Source organism: Apodemus sylvaticus, chromosome 13 (genome assembly GCF_947179515.1).
Source record: "Apodemus sylvaticus chromosome 13, mApoSyl1.1, whole genome shotgun sequence".
NCBI lineage: Eukaryota > Metazoa > Chordata > Mammalia > Rodentia > Muridae > Apodemus > Apodemus sylvaticus.
The window spans coordinates 47,841,438-47,861,031 of record NC_067484.1 but is presented as its reverse complement, the minus strand read 5'-3'; the positions used below and the strand labels follow the sequence as shown (position 1 = coordinate 47,861,031).

At 45.5% G+C, this 19,594-nt stretch overlaps 1 protein-coding gene across 3 annotated transcripts in view; it reads left to right on the top strand.

Annotated features, from left to right (window-relative positions):
• Window positions 1-19,594, top strand: part of Tnfaip8 (TNF alpha induced protein 8) — a 113,907-nt gene that overhangs the window by 41,174 nt on the left and 53,139 nt on the right. The window contains exon 1 of one of the 3 annotated variants that reach the window (XM_052155978.1): window positions 9,566-9,904. The exons of the other annotated variants lie outside the window; for them this stretch is intronic. Coding sequence (XP_052011938.1) covers window positions 9,892-9,904 — 13 coding nt within the window. The 5' untranslated portion in view covers window positions 9,566-9,891. Of the gene's footprint in view, window positions 1-9,565; window positions 9,905-19,594 lie in introns of those variants that run through there. 3 annotated transcript variants of the gene reach the window in all.

Sequence of the window (19,594 nt, the reverse complement as noted above, 5' to 3'; positions counted from 1 at the left end):
TGTCATTATTAAGTACCTTGGTAATAGTTCTCATGACAAGTTTTAGGGAAGGGTCTCAACACTACAAGCAATTTCCAGGGAATTTAACAAACAAAGTCAGGGCTCAGGAGATGGCTCAGTCGATCAAGTGCTTGCTGAACAAGAATGAGAACCTGAGTTCAGAACCTCCCACTCCCAGGCAAAATGTCAGATGTAACATGTCTCTTATTGGAACACCGGAGAAGCAGAGACAGAAAGACCCCAGGGGCTTGAGATCCTGTCTCAGTAAAAATAAATAAATAAAGGAGAGAGAAATGAAGACTGATTCTCGTCTTTGGTTTTTATGCATGGTTTTATGCATGGCACACACACACACACACACAAATGCCTATATATGTATATGTATATATATATATATATATATATATATATATATATATACATATATATATACATATATATATGTATATATATATATACACACACACACATATACACTCACACAATATAGAAAACATTCCAAAATTAGATACATAAAATAAAAACTGCAAAGCTAAAAATCTGTATGTTTGCATATTTAAAGATAGTATTTTAATACAACTGTAAATAAATTGAGTCCACAGCTGTATAGGGTTAGGCTAAGACTCAAGTCTGCCCCTGGATTAAGGAGTCATCATTTACACCCAGGGAGGGAACAGAAAAGGGCCTATGCAAAACGCTCCCCTCAGCCCTACACTCTCCAGTGTTGCTAGGTTTATTTTTGTGCCCCATGCCAGTGGGTGGCCACGGATCTATTGTCACTATCGTGTCCTGACACTACTAAGCAGTGCTAATCTACTAGCCAAAGGCCAGTCGTACTTGTGACTGAACAGTGGTCTGCCACTCCCTGAGGTCATAGTGTTTTGTCACCTTAGTTAGCCCTTCGGCTTTGTCATTTCTTCTCCTGGACTACAGGCTGCACCTACTGCTAAGCCTGTCTCAAAAGCTAATCTCTTTCTGCCACTCCCATTCAGCTTCTTGACGGAAGAGTCTAGAAACACGCAGGTGTGAGGAAGGAAGTGAGCGTGTCCCTTGCTTTAGTGAGGGGTGGACACACCTTTCACTTTTTCCCTTCCTGACCACTCAGGGTGCTTCCGTTCTCTGTTCCTGTGCTGTGGAGACAGGCTGCTCCTTGGTCAGCTCCTGCTATCCTTCTTGCTGAGCCCCTCCCTGCCTTCCCTCCCCCCTCCCCTCCCCTCCCCTCCCCTGCAGGGCTGTGTCCTGTAAGCACTGGCATTTCTCAGGCTCTGTCGTGTCCTTTGCCCTCGTTCCGCCCTCTCCCTCGAGGTCAAGTCTATTTCCAGGTCCTCAGATGCTCTACGTGCCAATGGCTTCCACATTTATATCTCAGGATGAAGCTCTTATCTGCACCCTCAATTCCTGTGTCTGCCTGGAATGTGTTTCGAGGGCAGCTCACATTTTGTGTGAAGAACACTGGCCTTGCCTTCCTCTCTGGTTTTCTCCTCAGCAATTAAGCCGGAAGCCTGGGCAGTGTCTTGCTCTCATGTTTCTTTGTCGCTAAGGAACTGCCAGTGTTGTCTCTTCTTGCACTGGGTACCTGTAGCATCTGTGCAGCAAGTGCCACTGATCCCTTTGACCAGCCAAGACCAGCCTGGACCTAGTTTATCTAGATGACTCCAGCGCAGTTGACTGACCCTCCTTCCTTCCGTGACCCTACCTGGCTCCATGTGTGCTCTTGGTATTGTATAAGTCCGTCTGATTCTTCCATTCCCAGGCTGGAGATGCCGCAGTGGGGTTTTATACAGTTCTAGCATTTTAACAGGGCTTGTAAGATCTGTAGTGACTTGTTCCCAAACTGGCTCTATTTTGTGGCATTTCTTAAGAGTACTCGTCCCTGTTCACAAGCACCTCCTGCCCAGACAGTCTCCTCTGGCCCGGTGTTTATCATTTATCCTGTAATTTAGCTTAGGGCACACCAAGGCCTTAAGAAATCTGGGTTGAAATGAAAATTGGGAAGGCAGTAACCCTGGATAGCGATTATCAAAGTCCTCTAATTCTAATTTAATTTTCCCTAGCCGTTGAAGCACTTCCCGAGTCTGCACATTGTTTTGCTTCCCATTCTGTGTATGTTCCCTTCGCGTGTAGTTTCCAGAACTAAGAGAAGTGTGAGGGATCCTGCTAGCGAATCATTTGATTCTGTCTTCTTTGGCCATTGAGTCTTGAATCCAGGAAGCTGCCCAACAAAGCAGCCCGTGGGATCTGAGGCACCTTTGCTTTCCGGGGTGAGCAGGGCTCCTTGGCTGAATGGATTCGGCCTCTCAGACGCTTTCCAGCTCTGTCTGTGGTAAGTCAGAGTCTGAATGCCAGAGACTTGCTGTGACTTGTCCAGACTATTTATTAAACTTTCAAACCTGTTTGGGAAGGAAGAGCAACAGTGTTTGGGCCCTGTGTGGTCCTCTCTCGTTTCTAAGCAACAGACAAGAACTTAAGTCATGTCTTACCTCTAACAGTAAAAAGGTAAGGGGCCGCTGTTGGTTGTATGCGTTCTAAAACACACAAGGTCAAGTTCGTCTCCTCAGAAGATTCCAGGTCCAGCCTTTCAGGTTCTCCCTGGGCTGGGAGAAGCCAGCTTCCTCTCAGCTCCTATCTGTCATCTCACCACAAGGATCAGAGGACCCGAGCAGCCATGCTGAGTCAGAAGGACCAGCCGGGCAGAAATGACACACTTCCTGCCCCGAGTGCTAGGCAGGTTTTATGGTTTGTTTTTTTTTTTTGTTTGTTTGTTTTGTTTTACTTGAAGATTCCCTGAAAAGATAGAAGGTAGTCCTGCTGAGCCTCTGCCCCTTCTAAGTTGTCACAAGATAGAACCCCCGCATATTTTTTTGTCATTTACAGGTTTCATTAATCTACTGCTCCCTTATTATGAAAGCATCTTGTTTGTGAAATATGTATCAAGTATGCTCTGACAAAGGAAAACAAAACAAGACAGACAAAAACCTATCTTGTTCTTCCTACTTGCTCCCCAGGAGATGGAGGGATGGCCCAGCCGTTAAGAAAAACACTTGCTTTTCTTGCAGAGGATCTGGGTTTGGGTCTTAGCACCCAGAGGGCAGCACCAAACCAGATCTGGTGTCCTCTCCTGGTTTCCTCAGGCCCCAAGCACCGCTCATGTCCTACATTCATGTCATACCTTCAGACGGAGCACTTAGACATATAAAGTACAATAGATAACGTGTTTAGAAGTCCAAAGAGTATACTTGTGCATATCCTTAGTCTAGGCTCTTCCCTTTCTACAAAGACTCTATACTGTTTCATATAATCTCTCTGCTTTAAAATACATGTGTGTGTGTGTGTGTGTGTGCGTGTGCGTGTGCGTGTGCGTGTGTGTGTGTGTGTGTGTGTGTGTGTACCCATGCATGCGGTGATACATGTGTGAAGGTGGGAGGACAGCGTTTGGGAGTTGGTTCTCTTCTTGTACCACGTGGGTGCTCAGGATCAAAGACAGGTTGCCACATTTGGCAGCAAGCCCCTTGACCCAGTGAGCCTTCTCACGGACCCTCTGTTCCAATGTATTGTTTTCCAGCCTTTGTGAGGGGGTCTCCATGTCCTCAACTGCAAGGTCAGTTTAAAGGCTGTGGCATGCCAGTCTGTGGAAGTGCCCTGCTCCACGTATGGTGTTTAGATACTTGGGTCTGCCCCCTGTGCCCCCTGTGCCCTCTGCACTCCCCATTCCCCCAGCCATTCGGTCTCATTTCAATGGTTAGGTCAGGCTGGCCCTGACTTCTCTATCCACCTGCTCTGTCTCCGAAGAACCGCTGATGACCAGGGAGCGTGATCACACCAAGCAGCTCGGCTCTTACTGTTGGCCATAGTCTGTACCCTTCCCTTACGTACTAGCTGTCTACAGTCCCTTACGTACTAGCTGTCTACAGTCCCTTCGTACTAGCTATCTACAGTCCCTCTTGTGACATTGATTGTGTGCTTGCACATGGTCCAGAGGGACCGTGGAGTTGTGAGATTTTTAGTCTGTATTGCCACTTTGTCTTCCAGGCATTCGTCGTGTTTTACCTTCCCACCAGATGGTATACATTTCTGACAGTGTCTTAAATGAGCTGCATCTTCTGGCCCCTGCCTAGCTCACAATGGCCTTTCATACCTTGCTTCCAACAGTGCGTTCACAGCCTGCCCTGCCCTGCCCTGCCTTCCTGACTCCATTGCCCACAGTAAGCCAGGCATGCCCTGTCTCAGGCTGGAACCCAGTTCCCCTTGCTGCCAGACTACCAGTCCTTTGCTGTTGGATATGCACCATCAATGTCAGAGCCGCGCGGTGTTTCCATCCTGGCTCCTTCGTCATGTCTGTGGCTCCACATAGGTCGTTTACTAATGTGAGTGTTCACTTACTGGCCAGCCTCTTTCCCTCATTTGAATGTCAGTTGGTAGGGCAGCTGATTCCTTACAGAGTCCTCGTTACTGAGTTAGCCTTGTATTCAGCAAGCATCAAGCGCCAGCCCTTTACTATCAGTTGACATTTTCCAGATTAAACTGTTGTATGTGCTCTCGCTGGTGGTACCCATACAGACGAGGATGGTAGAATAGCACTGGACTTGGGGCTCCTGAGTCCTCACCTTCTAGAGTAGGTCTGTATTAGTGGAAGGGAAGGGGGTACTCTAATCACTTTGCAGGGGATGAGATGCAGTCTGCTTCCGTCTTCCACTGGAAAGGTATTTCACTGGGGAGGGGGCGGTGGAGAACTTGTGCACAGCGTGCAGGCTCTGCATACAGATGCACTCGGGCCCAGAGTGGCTTGATACACCATTCTCTCTGGCAAGCACTAGAAAACAAGGTGCTTATTTTGAATTTCTGTAATTTATTTTTTATTATTTTTAAAATGTGTACTTGCAAATGGGCCCATTGATAATACCATATAATGACCAAGGTGTTCTGACCTCCAGGGAGACTGGAAATGCTCTGCTGGGATCTCTGGGATGTTGTGGCTTCACAGAACCACCTTTTGTCCCCTTGTGGAAAAGGTTTACAGAAGTCAGTGGGGCTGCACTCATGAGATGACATCAGAAGCAATGGCCAGCCAGGCTGCCAAGGCAGGGGCAGGGGGCAGGGGGCAGGGGGCAGGGGACTTGGGAAATGTCTGATGTCAGGTTGGAAAATATTCTGTGTTGCCTCATTAAATAGAATTTCCATAAATGCATAGGGAGACTTACTACAAGACTGGATAGTTTCTCTTAACCAATTGAGAATTTAATTAGTTTAAAATTTATTACCAGGGATCATGTTCTGTTCTGTATGAAGGCTTGTGGTGTAAGAACGCTATAAAATCTCCGGGCTCTGCTTCTCTTCAGCTCAGTAGAGAAGAAACCACATCCAAGTGCCAGCATGGTTGTTACAGCTGGAACCTGGCATTCCTTTGCTTTCTGAATGCTGATTTAGTGTTGTCACTGGTGGCGCAAGCATGAAGAGGATTGGGCATGAAGGAATCATACAAGAAGACAGACCTGCAAGAAGTCACTGAGTCCCCAGACCTGCGCACTGCATGCCTGTTCTCCACCAGCACCGTGATTGGGGCCTTGCTGTCAGCCTCCCCTGCTGTCTCATTTTCTTGGCTTGTAAAAAGTGGTTAGATGGTAGCAAAAGCTCTTGGAAATACCAAAAGAACAAGACCCTAAAGAAAACCAAAACAATAACATTCTAATACAGTGTATACTTGAAACTATAACAATACATAATACCTGATAGAAAGACCAGAACCCTCACACTTACTCTTTGAGCACAGTGGTTCTCAACCTTCCTAATCCTGCAAACCTTTAATACAGATCCTCATGTTTGGTGACCGCCCTGAACCTTAAAATCATTTTTGTTGCTACTTCATAACTGTAAGTTTGCTACTGTCATGAACGGTAATGTAAATATATGATTTGGAGGTCATGACGCACGGATTGAGATCCACTCTGAGCAGCTTCTTGGGTGGAAGGCTTGGAATGGCAGCTGCTGCAGTGGTGGACATGGGGAATCTCTACCCCAACCTTGATTCTTGTGCCATTGCTGGCGCCCCATCAAACCCTGCCCAGTTTAGCTTGCTACTCTACCTCGTCTAAGAGGGGTGATTTCCAGGTGCTCTATTTATTTTCCCAGAATATCCCAATTGTGTTATCTGATGAGCCAAGGACTTGTGTGTGTGTGTGTGTGTGTGTGTGTGTATGTGGAGTGATTTGCAGAGGGAAAGCCAACGAATCTGGAAAGAGGCAAACCTGACACACCCATGTATCACTGTCCTAACCAGATGGGAGAGTTAGATGGGGCTTAGATTCGCTGTCTGGAGATGTTGCCCACCTCCTAAGGCCTGGGTAACTATCATGCTCTCATGGTGGGAGACCATGCAAAAGCAGGCTATCCGCCAGGTGCATCCATCTGCACTGACTTTGGTGGCACATCTGGAGGGCACCTCTGAGCATGTAGCAGCCTCAGGCACTGCATCTCTTGGAACAGCTCCATCAGGTCACCTTCCTTGCTCTATCCTGACTTCCTCTATCCTGAAGAAGAACAAAGTGCGAAGAGGAGAGGACTCTGGTTAAGTCATGGTTTTCAGTGGGCCATTGGCAAAGCTAGGTAGGGCTGGGAAGGAGGTGGGGTACGGAAGAAGCAGGGGTGTGGGGTGGGGGGAGGTCAGAGGAAGCTGAACACTAAGAGAGAAAATGAAGTTGATGTTGGCGGGCTTGGTATTGTACGCGATGGGCTGGGCAGTGTCTTGGGAATGCCAGACGCTAAAGGTCAAGGTGTTCTGTGAATGTTTCCCTCTAAGGCTTGAAGAATCATACATAATACGGGAAGGTATCTTTTGCGTGCAGGCACCAGCGTGGTGGTGATTGCATTCAGTGTGATGCTGATAAGGATGTGGGTGGCAGCACAGGAAGTTTCTTTATAATACGCAGCCACTGAAAGGAGGCCAGAGTGAGAGTGTGTGTCTGGAGATAGTTCTGGAAGGGTGGGAGGAATTGGCCTTACGGTTGCTCTTCTCAGCTCTGCCTCGGGCTGCAGAGCCTTGTGGCTGCTTAGCCTCTTGCTCTGCCATATTCTTTGGAAATTGAGACTGCCACCCACTTTCCCTGGGTATAGGGAGGATTTGGATGTAAGTGATTGTTCCTTGATAAGAGTTGCTATATAGCATATAGTTCAGCCAATCTTGTAGTGGCCACTATCATGCGGCTGCAGAGAGATGCAGAAACCTCTGATGGATGGCCCTGGAATCCAAAGGGAGGGCTCACTCAGTACCAGTGTGCTACTCAGGGCATCTCCACAACTGACGAGGCAGTGGTACTCTGGGGTGTTTGAACACCCCTGTACCTCCACTGAAGTGTGCTCATCACATACAAGACTCTGCCTTTGATCCCCGGTATTTCCAAAAAGATAAGATGGAGATACAAGGGGTAGGCTTAGAGATCAAGAGTAATGTGTATTTGAATATAAATTATCTTATCAAGATCTAGTCTGGGCACATTCTTTGGCCACTAGGTCACCAACTAGTGTCCAGGTTTGGAAATTCTTTGTGCTTCCCTCTTGCCACAGTATGAGGATGCATGTGCCCTGGACATCATAACAAATCCAGATCTGTGAATCCGCCCACGTCTTAGGGAAGCATGGAAGAGCTGTATTAATGTCCTCAAAGGCAAAGCAGTTAACTACTTTGTACATAGGCTACCCTGGGGGTTGGGCTGCTCCACAGATCGTAACATGAGAATCTTCCTTTGCCTGTGCCCACCCACCCACCCATCCCCCTTTAACTAGCTAACTTGATTTGAGCAGGATATAATTCTGAATGCTGGAACCATTAAACAACAATGAACAGATCCAAGCATGGATGACCCGGTGTTAGGGTCTCATGTGAGAGAAGAGGGAAATTTTCAAAGAAGGATGCCATCCATCCAGGTGCCTTGCTTTCTAGCATTCTCCTACTGTCTGGACTTGTGTGAGACCAGGGATGTCCTGCTTGGTATGCTACCTGATGACATAATACTTACAGCCTTCTCTTTCTTGCTTAGTGTTGGGAATTCCCCGTACTTCCTTCCCTGGGCTTGGGTCCCACACAGGAGGTGAGTTTTGATGTGAGCTGCAGGAGTCTTCCTCCAGCCTCTGCTTTCCACAGCCTCAGTGTGTGCCTCCATCTTCAGCAATCTAGAGAAAGCAAGCAGTGCCTGGTAACGAACGGTGGTTACCATGAAACTGTCACTGAAGCCATTTTAGGGATGAGGGGGATCTTCCCTCCATTTAGGCTCTTTCTTAATTACCCTAGAATATATCAATGAACCAAGGTTAGGAAGTCCCCTGGCTTTGGAAGCTTGGACTTCTGGGCACAGACTTCTCTTGACATTTTTTTGTCACCGAAGCAGCTTTCTTATTATCCTGGACCAGTCAGAGTTCGGAGAGATAACATTTTTGTGAGCACAAAAAGGTGATTTCTAAAACACAACTTTTGTAACTTCCTCCTACATGATTATGTAGATTGAAAATAATAACCGTATCTCTATGTTTGTATATTGACACTCATTTCCTTTCCTTTAGGTCCCTCCCCCAACTAACAGGTCATTTCACTTAAGTTCATGTCATCAGTAGTTCCTGTCACTGTGTATAAGGCAGTTTGTTATTTGCTTCGCATGGTTTTCTTTAAACCGTGCTAACCATTCTCTGAGGTTGGCTGTGTTACTTTTATTTTGCAGTGGTGCAAAGTTGTACAAGGAGGTTAAATAACTTGTGAGCCTACAAACCAGAAACCAGCAGAAATGGAATTTGAACCAGGTCTAGCAAATTCTTTTTCACTGTGCATCCTTTTTTTTTGGGGGGGGGGGTAACTTGAGCTGGATTATCAATATTACAAAAGATATAAGTAAAATCCACATGCAGCTACCTGGGGGGAATAAGAGAAAGGACAGTATTAACTGTAGTACTGTCACAAAATAATACCAAGAACTTAGAAAGTATGTAGCTGTAGAGTTTAAGGGAGAACCTGAGCTCACAGTTAAGGTCGCCTATGTAGTGTGCTTGAGTATGGGCAGAATCTTATCTGGGGGAGGCTTGTAAGCCGTGATGACGTCTGAATATGCAAGTAAGTAAATAGGTATTAAAGGGGCTATTAGATCATCTCCATGGAGAAATGCATGCTGCATACATGTGTGTGTGTTTGTGTGTGTGTGTGTTTGTGTGTGCCCAAACACACTCAGACTCCCATTCTTTATCCATCCTTCTCTTCACTAGCAAAAAGCTAATGATTTTAAGCAGTAACATTGCTCTCACCATGTTCCCTAGCTCTCCTAAGAACAAGAACACCTCTGAGCAATTCTTCCTATTAATAGACCTTCATTCATGTTTGTACTAGCTAGGTAGGAATGGGGTGTTGTTTTTTAAATTTTCCTCTCCAGACATCTGTGAATGGAGCCACACCCTTTTGTCTTTTACTTTTTTTTTTTCTTTTAAGTCTCGACTTTTCCCCCCCTAGCCTGTTGGAACAGTAGACTTCCTGTTCTGCTTGATTTTTTTTTTTTTTTTTTTAAATTTGCCCATGTGCCTAGCACAGTAAGCTTGTGTTTCTGTGTAGCGTAGCTCACAGGTAGGGAGCTCCAGCAGCCTCAATCCATCCTCGGTGTGAATGTGCGGACCTCTGTGACAGCACAATTAAAAGGTGCCTAACACATTCCTCTACAAACTGCAAACTGCAGCGCCCCAAATAACAAGCAGGACAGCTTCTAAAGTGACCACTGTTGACCAGTGCATGTGGTAAGCTTGCGGTGGATTTCCTGGAAGCATGGTGTGAGTTGACTTGAAAGATGTGACTGTGGATGTTCCTCAAGCTTGTGTGACTCCATCACGAAACTTTGACGTTGTCCTCTTCACGAGCACAGGGAGAAAATGCCGAGACTGGGTGAGTTAAGATTTCTTAGACAACGCTGTGTGCAGTCTGGTGGGATCTGGTGGGAGTTCAGATGCCTAAAGTACTGCTGTATGCAAAGGGCTAATGTTTAGTCATGACTTTGGAGGGGCTATGTGCACTAATCAAGGGTTCTTCCTGCCCGCGGGAGCCAGTGTTAAGCTGAGAGATATGAGGATTATGGGTCAAAATGGCATCTGCATAGTACAGATAAATAATTTTACTTGAGAACAGATGGAGTCTTTAAAAAGTTTCAGAAACACAGCTTCTAAGATTTTATGTTTTTTTTTGTTTTTTTAAGATCCACTGTTTATTTTCTATATTTCTCTGAAATTGTGATTCCCAAGGGTCTGTGGGAATCCCCAGGGGTTTCTTTCTCTTCCCCATTTTGCAACTGCTGATAAGAATATTATTGTTCTTATTTTTTTATCCCTCATATACAAAGAGCAACTTTACCCATACAGAAAACCTTTTGCCCTTTAAGAATAATACCTCAGATTTGTAGCTACACTGTTGCCGCAAATAAACAATTTGATTTTTAAAATAAATTGAAAAAAAAGTCGAGATTTTAAATGAAAGAACTCAAGCATCCTTTAAAATTATATTGGCTCATATGCATGTCTCTACAGGTCTGTGCATAGTACTTGTATAAAGGTATCTAAAATTTTTATATTCAAGACTTTTTGGGAGCACGGTGAGGAAATCTTTAAACACAACAGTTAGCTGGTTAATGGAGAAAGAGAGTGATTTCAAGGGTTTTCAGCAAGAGTTGGTCAAGAGAGAAAGAAATAAAGGAAAGAAAGCTGGGCAGTGGTGGTGCACACCTGTAACCCCAGCACTTGGGAGGCAGAGGCAGCCAGATTTCTGAGTTCGAGGCCAGCCTGGTCTACAGAGTGAGTTCCAGGACAGCCAGGGCTACACAGAGAAACCCTGTCTCGAAAAACCAAAAGAAAAAAAAAAAAAAGAAAGAAAGAAAAGATGAAAAAAAAGAAAAAGGTTGAAGGAGAACTTTGTAGAGCTTAAAGAGAATAGTAATAAGAACTAGAAATTGATAAACATAGGTAGGTGCTGATGTAACTTGTCTCAGTTCATTAATTGAACCTTTGGCAGCCAATACTGTTTTGTAGAGTCATAACTTCAGATGAAGTGTGGTCACTCGCACATCAGTTATATAAGCCAAATATGTGTTTTCTGGGTGTTCAGAACTGTGCATGTAACCTTCTGCCTGCTTCATATGTTTAATTAGTACACACACACACACACACACACACACACACACACGTTTCTATGACTGATGTCCTGGTATATATACAGCTGGGATCAGAGCTGGATTTCCTCGGTGAAGATGTGGCTTTGGGGAGCCTTCCAAAAGATAGGGAATGCACTTTGACAGAACGCAGTACGTATAAACTTTTCAGGGCTGTTGATTTCATGGGTAAGCATGAAGCACTAGAGAGCAGATTCTAAGTTAGCGAATGAAAATAGGCAGGATCATGTGAAAAAGAGAGTGTGAGCCCAGCAGAGAACCAAAGGGCCAAGGGGCTTGGCTGTGCCCTCCCTCCTCTTTCCCCGCCCACCCGTCCTCCTCCCCCCCACCCTCTGCCCCCTCCCCCGCATCGTGGATCCCAGCCCATCTCATGTTGCCCCCTAGTGGAATGAACGGAGATGCGCACGGGAGCGCCATCACTTCTGTTTTCCTTGGGTCTTCTAAGTGAAGAGTTAGAGCAGATGGATGTGCTATCCTCACTGGGAATGCTAAAATTTAGACACTGGAAATTTGAAGCCAGATGGCGGTATCAGGAACTTCTCACTGGCCAAGTGTTACTATTTACAGAGTAGGCTAGCTAGTGGGCATGCGCCTGCGCAGTTCTGCAGCAGAGTGAAAGCACGTCACCACTGGCCCTTAAGGTCTTCTCTTGCGTTGTCTTGTTTTTTTCTTGTGGTTACAGAGTAAATCCTGCTAGTGGTGAAGGAAAGACCCATGATCATGGGCACCCCAGCCCACAGTACTGAAAGCCAAAGAAACGAGAGGTTGGCTGCTGTGTTTCTTTCCATGCACACACTGTGTTCCTTGTGGATCCCAGTCATTCTTTCAGGCCCTGGAGATATGGAGGCAGACTGGGCAAGAAGAAATGCCTGCTCTTGGAGAACAGCTGTTGTAGTTGAAAGAGGCCTATACCACACATAATAAACGTAAAATATAAAATAAGCCAATACTAAATGCTAAGAAGGGAAATTTTAAGAACGGGGAGAGAAATAGTTTGTTCTCTCTGTCTCTGACTGTCTCTCTGTCTCTCTCACTCTGTCTATCTCTCTCTGTTTTTCTCTGCCCCTGTCTGTGTCTTCCCCCTCTGTGTATGTGTGTGTACATGCATGCTTCTATGCACATGTGTTACTGAGTCATATAAGTGATTGTAGTTGTGAATAAACTCTCACTGAGCATGTTATATTAGACTCACCTGAGCAGAATAGGGAAGCCAGCTAAGAATACTCTGGGCAGAACGTTCTAGGCAAAACACAAGCAGCTGCAAAGGCCTCGAGGTCAGAACACCCTGTTTCATTTAGATCCGAGGTCCACCTTCCCACCACAGTGTCCACACTGGCAGGAATGTGTGGCCACAGACAGCCTTAGACTGCCAAGTGTTCTGGGCTTGTCTTTACCCCAGTGCGCCGTTATCCATGAAGCCACCATAACAATGGAGCATTTTCTTCAAGCCTGAAGGACAATTATACCAACACTGCCTACCTATTTTGGGGAATGACAATAAAATCTTTTGTATTTTCCTCATAATTCTCTACCAATCAGTAGATGGACCTATTCCTCACCCGTATCATGATTATATTATTTGGGCACAGTTAACATAGGATGAAATTTCCGCAGTAGAAATTTCTGCCAAGCTGCCAGAAAAATGAGATTGAGTGTCAGATAGTATTTAAGATTAATTTGAAAGCAGAAGTTGAGAAGGGGGTTGAAACTCACTGCCACCAAATGCAGTGTTTCCTGGACAGATTTTTGCCTGTCCTTGTCCTTTTGTATATGATGAGCTAGTTCAAACCATTTTCCCCCTTTGCATTCCTTTACATCTTATGACTGCTGTCCTCTGGATACAGGCCAAGTCCTCCAGTATCACTGTGCTAAGTACAGAAAAAAGTGACTTTGAGATGTCACCTGCAGTGTCTCCTCTTGTTTAATCATCCTATTTCCTACATCCAGTGGAGAGAGTCACAGAGGGTATATTCATCTTGTGTGTGAGTGTGTCCTAAGATCTCTTGCATGGTTCTTTCTCCTCTTAGAGTTCATATGATAGATTACATTTCATATGATAGATGAGAGATTTACATCACCACTGTCAGCACCATCACCATCATCATGACAATCATAGTCAACCATTACCCACCATCTCTCACTTATTTAAGATTTATGTATTTAATGTATGAGTCCTCTAGCTGCATGTACACCTGCATGCAAGAGAGGGCATTAGATTCCCTTAATAGATGGTTGTGAGACACCATGGGGTTTCTGGGAATTGAACTCAGGTCCTGGGAATTGACTCAGGTCAGCCAGTGCTCCTAACCTCTGAGCCATCTCTCCAGCCCCCTATCTCTCGCTTTTATGTTTGTTTGTATGGTTCCTTCCCTTTCTTCTTTGTAATTGCCAACCAAGGTCATTTCATGCTCCTTTGTAATAGCCGATGAAATCTCACTGAGCTTAAAGGATGAGAATTACATTTCCTTCTTTGTTAACAGTTCTTGGAGTAAAGTTCTCTGATTACTTTGGGAGTCTGGGGGTCCAGAGTTGTGCTATCTTTTCTTTATAATTTTCAGAAGGGTAGTAGCTCTAATGGAACCTTCTCAGCCAGATTTACTGAGAATCTAAGAATAGAAGCCTGCTGGGAGAAATTACAAACAAGAGCATCCTAAGTATTTGCTACATGTGGGAGACACTGTTAAAGATGCTACTAAAGAAACTGGTTAAAGCCCTAAAGGATTATCAGCTTCTAGAAAGCTGTCCTGTTGGGATTCTGAGTTTCAAGTGTGAGGCGGCAGAGATTCAGTGATTGGCTGTGTGAGCAGATTGGGCGTGCAGAATTGTGATTGGCTACGTGCTCAGAGTGGAAGTGCTGGACTGTGATTGGTTGTGTGCTCCTGTGCTGAACTGTGATTGGCTGTGTTCTGTGTTTCTTGTTGAAAGCCGCACCTACTGGACTCTTGAGTACTTTCTAGTTCTGGTTGTTTAATTTTTGTTTTTTGAAGACAAGATCTTGTTATGTAGGCAGGCTAGCCTCTAACCCCAGATCCTCCAGCCTTCGCTTTCGGAATGATGACGTTAAAGGAATGAGCGCCCCAAACCTGCTGATTTTGAACATCCTCAAAGGCAGACTCTGACCCTCCCTTCCTGTATTAGTAATGTGTTGTTTATTAGCCACCTTTCCGGGCAACTAGTTAATAGCATTATGTCTTTCACCACACATGTGCTGGGGCGCTCCTGAACATGCCTTTAGCACCCAGGAAAAACTCCAAGTCATAGGTGACCTCACTCCTGGCTTCTTACATTTTAGAACGCAGGGCCTTTACCTGCTCAGACCTTTCCAGCACCTCGTCCTATCCTACAAACCTTGCCCTTTCTGCCCTCTGTCAGGAGGGAGGCAGTCACCGCATAGGACAGGACCTGTCGATATGGAGTCTGTTAGGAAGCCCCTGTGCAGTGAGTCAGGGGTGAAGTCTGGGACCTGGGCCCTGCAGTTGGCTTCAGGCTCCCTGACTAAGTTGCTTCTCATTTGGTGACTGGCTGTGATGATGTAGTGAATGGGGTAACCTCTTCACTACATCCCAATTGGCCACTCCCAGTGATTAACAGCAGATGCAAAAACACCAATCTCAGGACCACTGTATCATGATACGTCATGTACAAAAATTCACAAAGGTCAATAAAGCATCTTCAAGGTAACAGACAACACTAATACTTATTATATGTGGAGAAAATTTATTACAGACAGTTTTTCAAGCTATTGTAATTTACACGTCACTATGAACACTCAAGCCCTATATAGTTTTGTAAGAAACTGCATAACCACATTCCTGCAAAGACCAGTCTTATAAATATATGAGTGTAGCCATTGTGTTTGACTAATTATTTTATTAACTTTAATGAAAGTAAGTAGGCTCTGGGAAATATAAACCCTTGAGACTGCACATGAATAGTTAGGAGTTTGTTTTGCTGTAGGTTATCCTGCCTGGGAGTGACTGGTTGGGACAGAAGAGCTGGGGTGACACTCAGGGGCTGGTGACAGGGAAAGCTGTATAGTCAGGAAAATGCCACTTTGGGGTGAGTTGGTTGGCCCAGAGGGGCAGGCACCACTTTATTCTTTAGATGAATTCCCTGGCTAGTGGGTCAGACTCTGCTGCATTGTCCCCAGTCAGCTGTAATCCCTGCTATGTTCCAAAAGGAAATTCATGCACAGAGGACCAGCCACAACAAGGACTACCTTGTTAGCAGTGGGCTTTGGCCCAAACCCTAGTGAAAAGCCAGAGCAGCCTACCCAGGGATACTGGGTGAGATTTCAGAGCGTGGGGACCAAGTGTCATCACTGGTGTTTCAAGAGACTGCTTGCAGGACACCACAGAACTCCTGAGGCAACAGTCCAGACTCTGGAGGCTCACTTGTCTAGCTTCTGACGAGACCCTTGTGTGATGGGCTTTTGGTTATTGTTGTATGAACTTCATGGACCCATTTTTCCCATTTGTAAACAAGTTTGAAGAATGAGGAAACAAAGTTGTCTTTGAACGTTAGCTTTCTGGTTCTTGGGTTTTCTGCAGGCTGTGGTAGATTGTATTTTGAGGAACCGAGTTATAGGTATTGGAGACTTGCCTCCTCTCTGTGAGGACCTACCCAAACAGACAGGCGATGACACCATTCCTCTATTGCATGCTACAGATTAGCTACGAGGAGGCTTCAGCTGGTGGGGTGCCAGGTGTGAATTGCTCCAAGTGTTGTGGGTTGTAAACCAGAAAGTGGCCGCATTTGTGGCCACAGTTCACAGGGTAGAATTATTCTGCCAAGCCAGAATAGGATATTGGCTGCCAGGCTTGGATTCTGGAATATTCAAATGTCAGCAGCAGTCTAGGAACAGGGTAAATGAGACCAAATCAGTGGGTAACCCAGATCAGTGGGTGACCCATGACAGCACATCTCTGGAGAAGTGATTTCAAAGCCTGGTCATGTTTTCTTCCAGAGACTGGCAAGTCTCAAGGTGGTTTCCCACTTCTGTTTTGTAGCGTGATTACAGTGTTGTTGCACACTGTTGTGGTTTACTGTACACCAGTAGCATTATTGCTCAACAGCTCACCTGCAGTGGCTAGGTCTGGCCGCACCCCAGCAGGAAAGATGTTAGGATAGGCATTTGAGCGGTTCACAGCAAATACCGAAGTGTAGACAATTGCCAAGAAAGAAACTGGAGGTCCAGAGGCTTGTAGTGAGGTTCTCAACCTTTCTAATGCTGAGACCCTTTGATATAGTTCCTCATGTCGTGATGACCCCCCAACCATAAAATTATTTCATTGCTACTGTTATGAATCATAGTAAATATCTGATATGTAGGATATCTGAAATGTGACACCGCTCAAAAGGGTTGTGACCCCACAGCTTGAGAACTGCTGGTATAAATCCCTTTAGCAGCACTGGAGTTAAAAGCAAAGGAAGACTTGCCTGGCCAATGCCCTGTCAGCTAGGGATGCATGCCCACAGACTGGCTGCCACTGCTGTATTTACTCAGAGTGAGAGATACCAGATCTTATGGATGTGAACTTTTTGTCTTTTGTGTGTGTGTGTGTGTGTGTGTGTGTGAGAGAGAGAGAGAGAGAGAGAGAGAGAGACTGACTTTAGCTTCTCCCTTAGATTAGAAAACTGGCTGTCTCTGGAATATGCAAGACCTCCAAAAACTTCACCCAAAAATTGGAAACTTTGGGAAGGAAACTGTGTCCTTGTGAACAACGTCATATCTGGCCTTTGGAGGCGCCAAAGATTTGGAGAGGCAGAAATGGAAATCACAGTCAAAACTGTTCTGAATATTTTATGTCACTTAAATCATTTGCATTGCTGCAGAGCAGGAACCCCAAGCTTTTGAACTGCTCTCTCCAGCTCTGCGGGTTGGCAGTTGGCTGCGGCTCTTTGTCTGTTCTTAGTATTAGGAAGGCATGAGATTACTAGCCTGCCAGACCTGGGGCTGGTGGGGGTGGGGGTGGGTGCATAATGGCTGCTCATCCTGTACCCAATACTCCCCATACTCTTTTAATTTCTACATCTCTGCTTCCTACCCAGGAGTCCCCAGTCCTCACCTCTGCAGAAAATGAGACCAGTGAATTGCTATCAGATGTTAGTCATTCCCAGGCCCTTTCTCCAAGGAATGCTTGTAGTTTTTCAAAAGCGCCTCTCAGTAGAACAGGAAGTAGGGCAAGAATTTCATACCAAGTGCCGCCCCTCTAATGAGAGTATTTCCTGTTTCCGCTCAGAGGCCGGCTGGGGCCTCAGCAGCCTCAGGCTTGCGTGGGTCATACCTGCTGGACCAGCACCAACCCAGAGAAACTGAAGTTTTGAGTTTGTGATTTTTACCAGCTCCTGCCAGAGTCCATGCAGATTCTTGCAAATGTCTTTTTGTAGGTGATCTGGGGCACCCACTCACCTCCTGTGGCTGGCTGCCCTCGGCATTAATACAACTGTGGAAATACAAATATTTCCCTTTCAAAGGCACTCACTCACCCCTGAACTAAGATTGCTATTTTTTTTTTTTTAACAATGGCCCCTTTTAACTTTCACTTTTTAGGGAAACTTTGTAAATGGATGGTCTGCCATGCTTTCTCTGTTTGCTTAAATCTGGTTTGTTCTGCAGACCCTTGGGTTTCTATCTCTGGTTATTTGCATAGTGAGTGGGTCTTTGCATGCCTTGCCAACACCACCCGGATCCTTCCCCACCGGCCCACCTCGTTGCATCCCGCATGTCTTGTGGCCAGGTTTCCATGATGACTCCATTCCCAGATGTGATTTAGGGTCTTCTCTGAACTTCCATGGTACCTCATGCCTTTTCGCTCTTGTAGATGTCATGTTGTGTGACAATCCTTTTGTCTCCGCAAACCCCTAACTGGCTCCTTCCTCTCCGCAAACCCCTAACTGGCTCTTCAAGGACAAACGCCATCTTCCTGTAAGTGATGGGGGCTCCACAGACACTTGCAGAATGGAGAAAGAGGTCAATAGAGATGGCACCGGAAGTGACAATGTCCTTTAGAGAGGACAGTGAGCCCTGCTTTCCTTAACAACATTCAGTCCCCCTAGGCTCCTTTGACATACAATTGAAGCGTAGAGACGCTGGCCGTGATGGAAAAGATAGTTGTCAGGACATCCTGGCCCCTGGCATTCACCACCCAGTCAAGAGCAAGCAGGTCTACATTGCTTGTATGAAATCAAGAGTGGTTATTGATGATCGCTGGAAACACTCTGAGGTTCAGACCAGAAGCAAAACAGAGAATACATTATTTGGGAGGCCAACCATGGTGCTGGTGATTGAAGTGATCTGCGTTTGGAGGAAGAACATGAATATCTGGTTAATAATAGGATAGTAGCACAGTTAGGACTCTCCCAAGATCATGTAGCCAGTGATGAATTTTCTGCACTGTTTAAGGAAGGTTCGAGGTAAATTTTAACTTCGTAGAACTCTACCTTATGGTCTGAGCGCTCAGTGTCCCTCATCACCCCTCAAAAACACAACTACTCTCTATACCATGTGTTGGTACATGCTAGCTAAAAGAACGTTTAGAAACAAAGGGAAATCTTGATCAGTCAATTGAATTCTGATCATTTTGTCTCTTGTCATTGGGCCAGAATGATTGCCTGTGTGTGAAAACAATGAGAAAGGTCACCGTTATTAGTTTTGGGAGATGAATGTTGGGCTTTATCTATGTTGTATATCACTATATCTATCTTGTATCTATCTATGTATATATCTATGTTGTGTATCTGTGTTGCATATCACTATAGCCCACTTAATCAAAAAAGTATGTTCTGGGATCTGGACAGATGGCTCAACAGTTAAGAGGACTGTTTTTCCGAAGGAACCTGGGTTTGATTTCCAGCACCCAGTGGTGACTCACAACTAACTGTAACTCTAGTCCCAGGGAATCTAACAGTGTCTTCTGGGCTGTCCCTGGGCACTGCACGAACATGTGCATGGTACTATGAAGGCAAAACACCCATTCACATAAAATAAAATAATACATTTTGAAAGTATGCCCTATAGATTTTGGTAAAGAGTGGCTATTCTATATGATTTCACGAGACTGAGAGCTACCCAGGAGCTTGGTTATATGGGCAGTCAGTGGGAGAAGAGGCTGAAACTCCTCCCACATGGCTTCCTCGAACCCTCAGATGTGTGAAGTGGCGCCTGCTTCCTTTGGTCACACCTGTTCCTTCAGTGGGCTTCCTCTTTTCTATTAATGTCTGACCTCTTTCCCCTAGTCAGCCAACCTCAAAGCGTCCAAGTGGTATCCACTCTCAATGTTTCTTACTGGTCTGAATCCTTCTTCCAAACCTCGAAAACAGAGACACCATGGGTGTAGATAAAAGGCACAGACTAAAGTCTGAAGCCTCGTACTGTAGTCTCAGCCCGAGCTGGTGGCTCTGGGCCAGCCACTTAA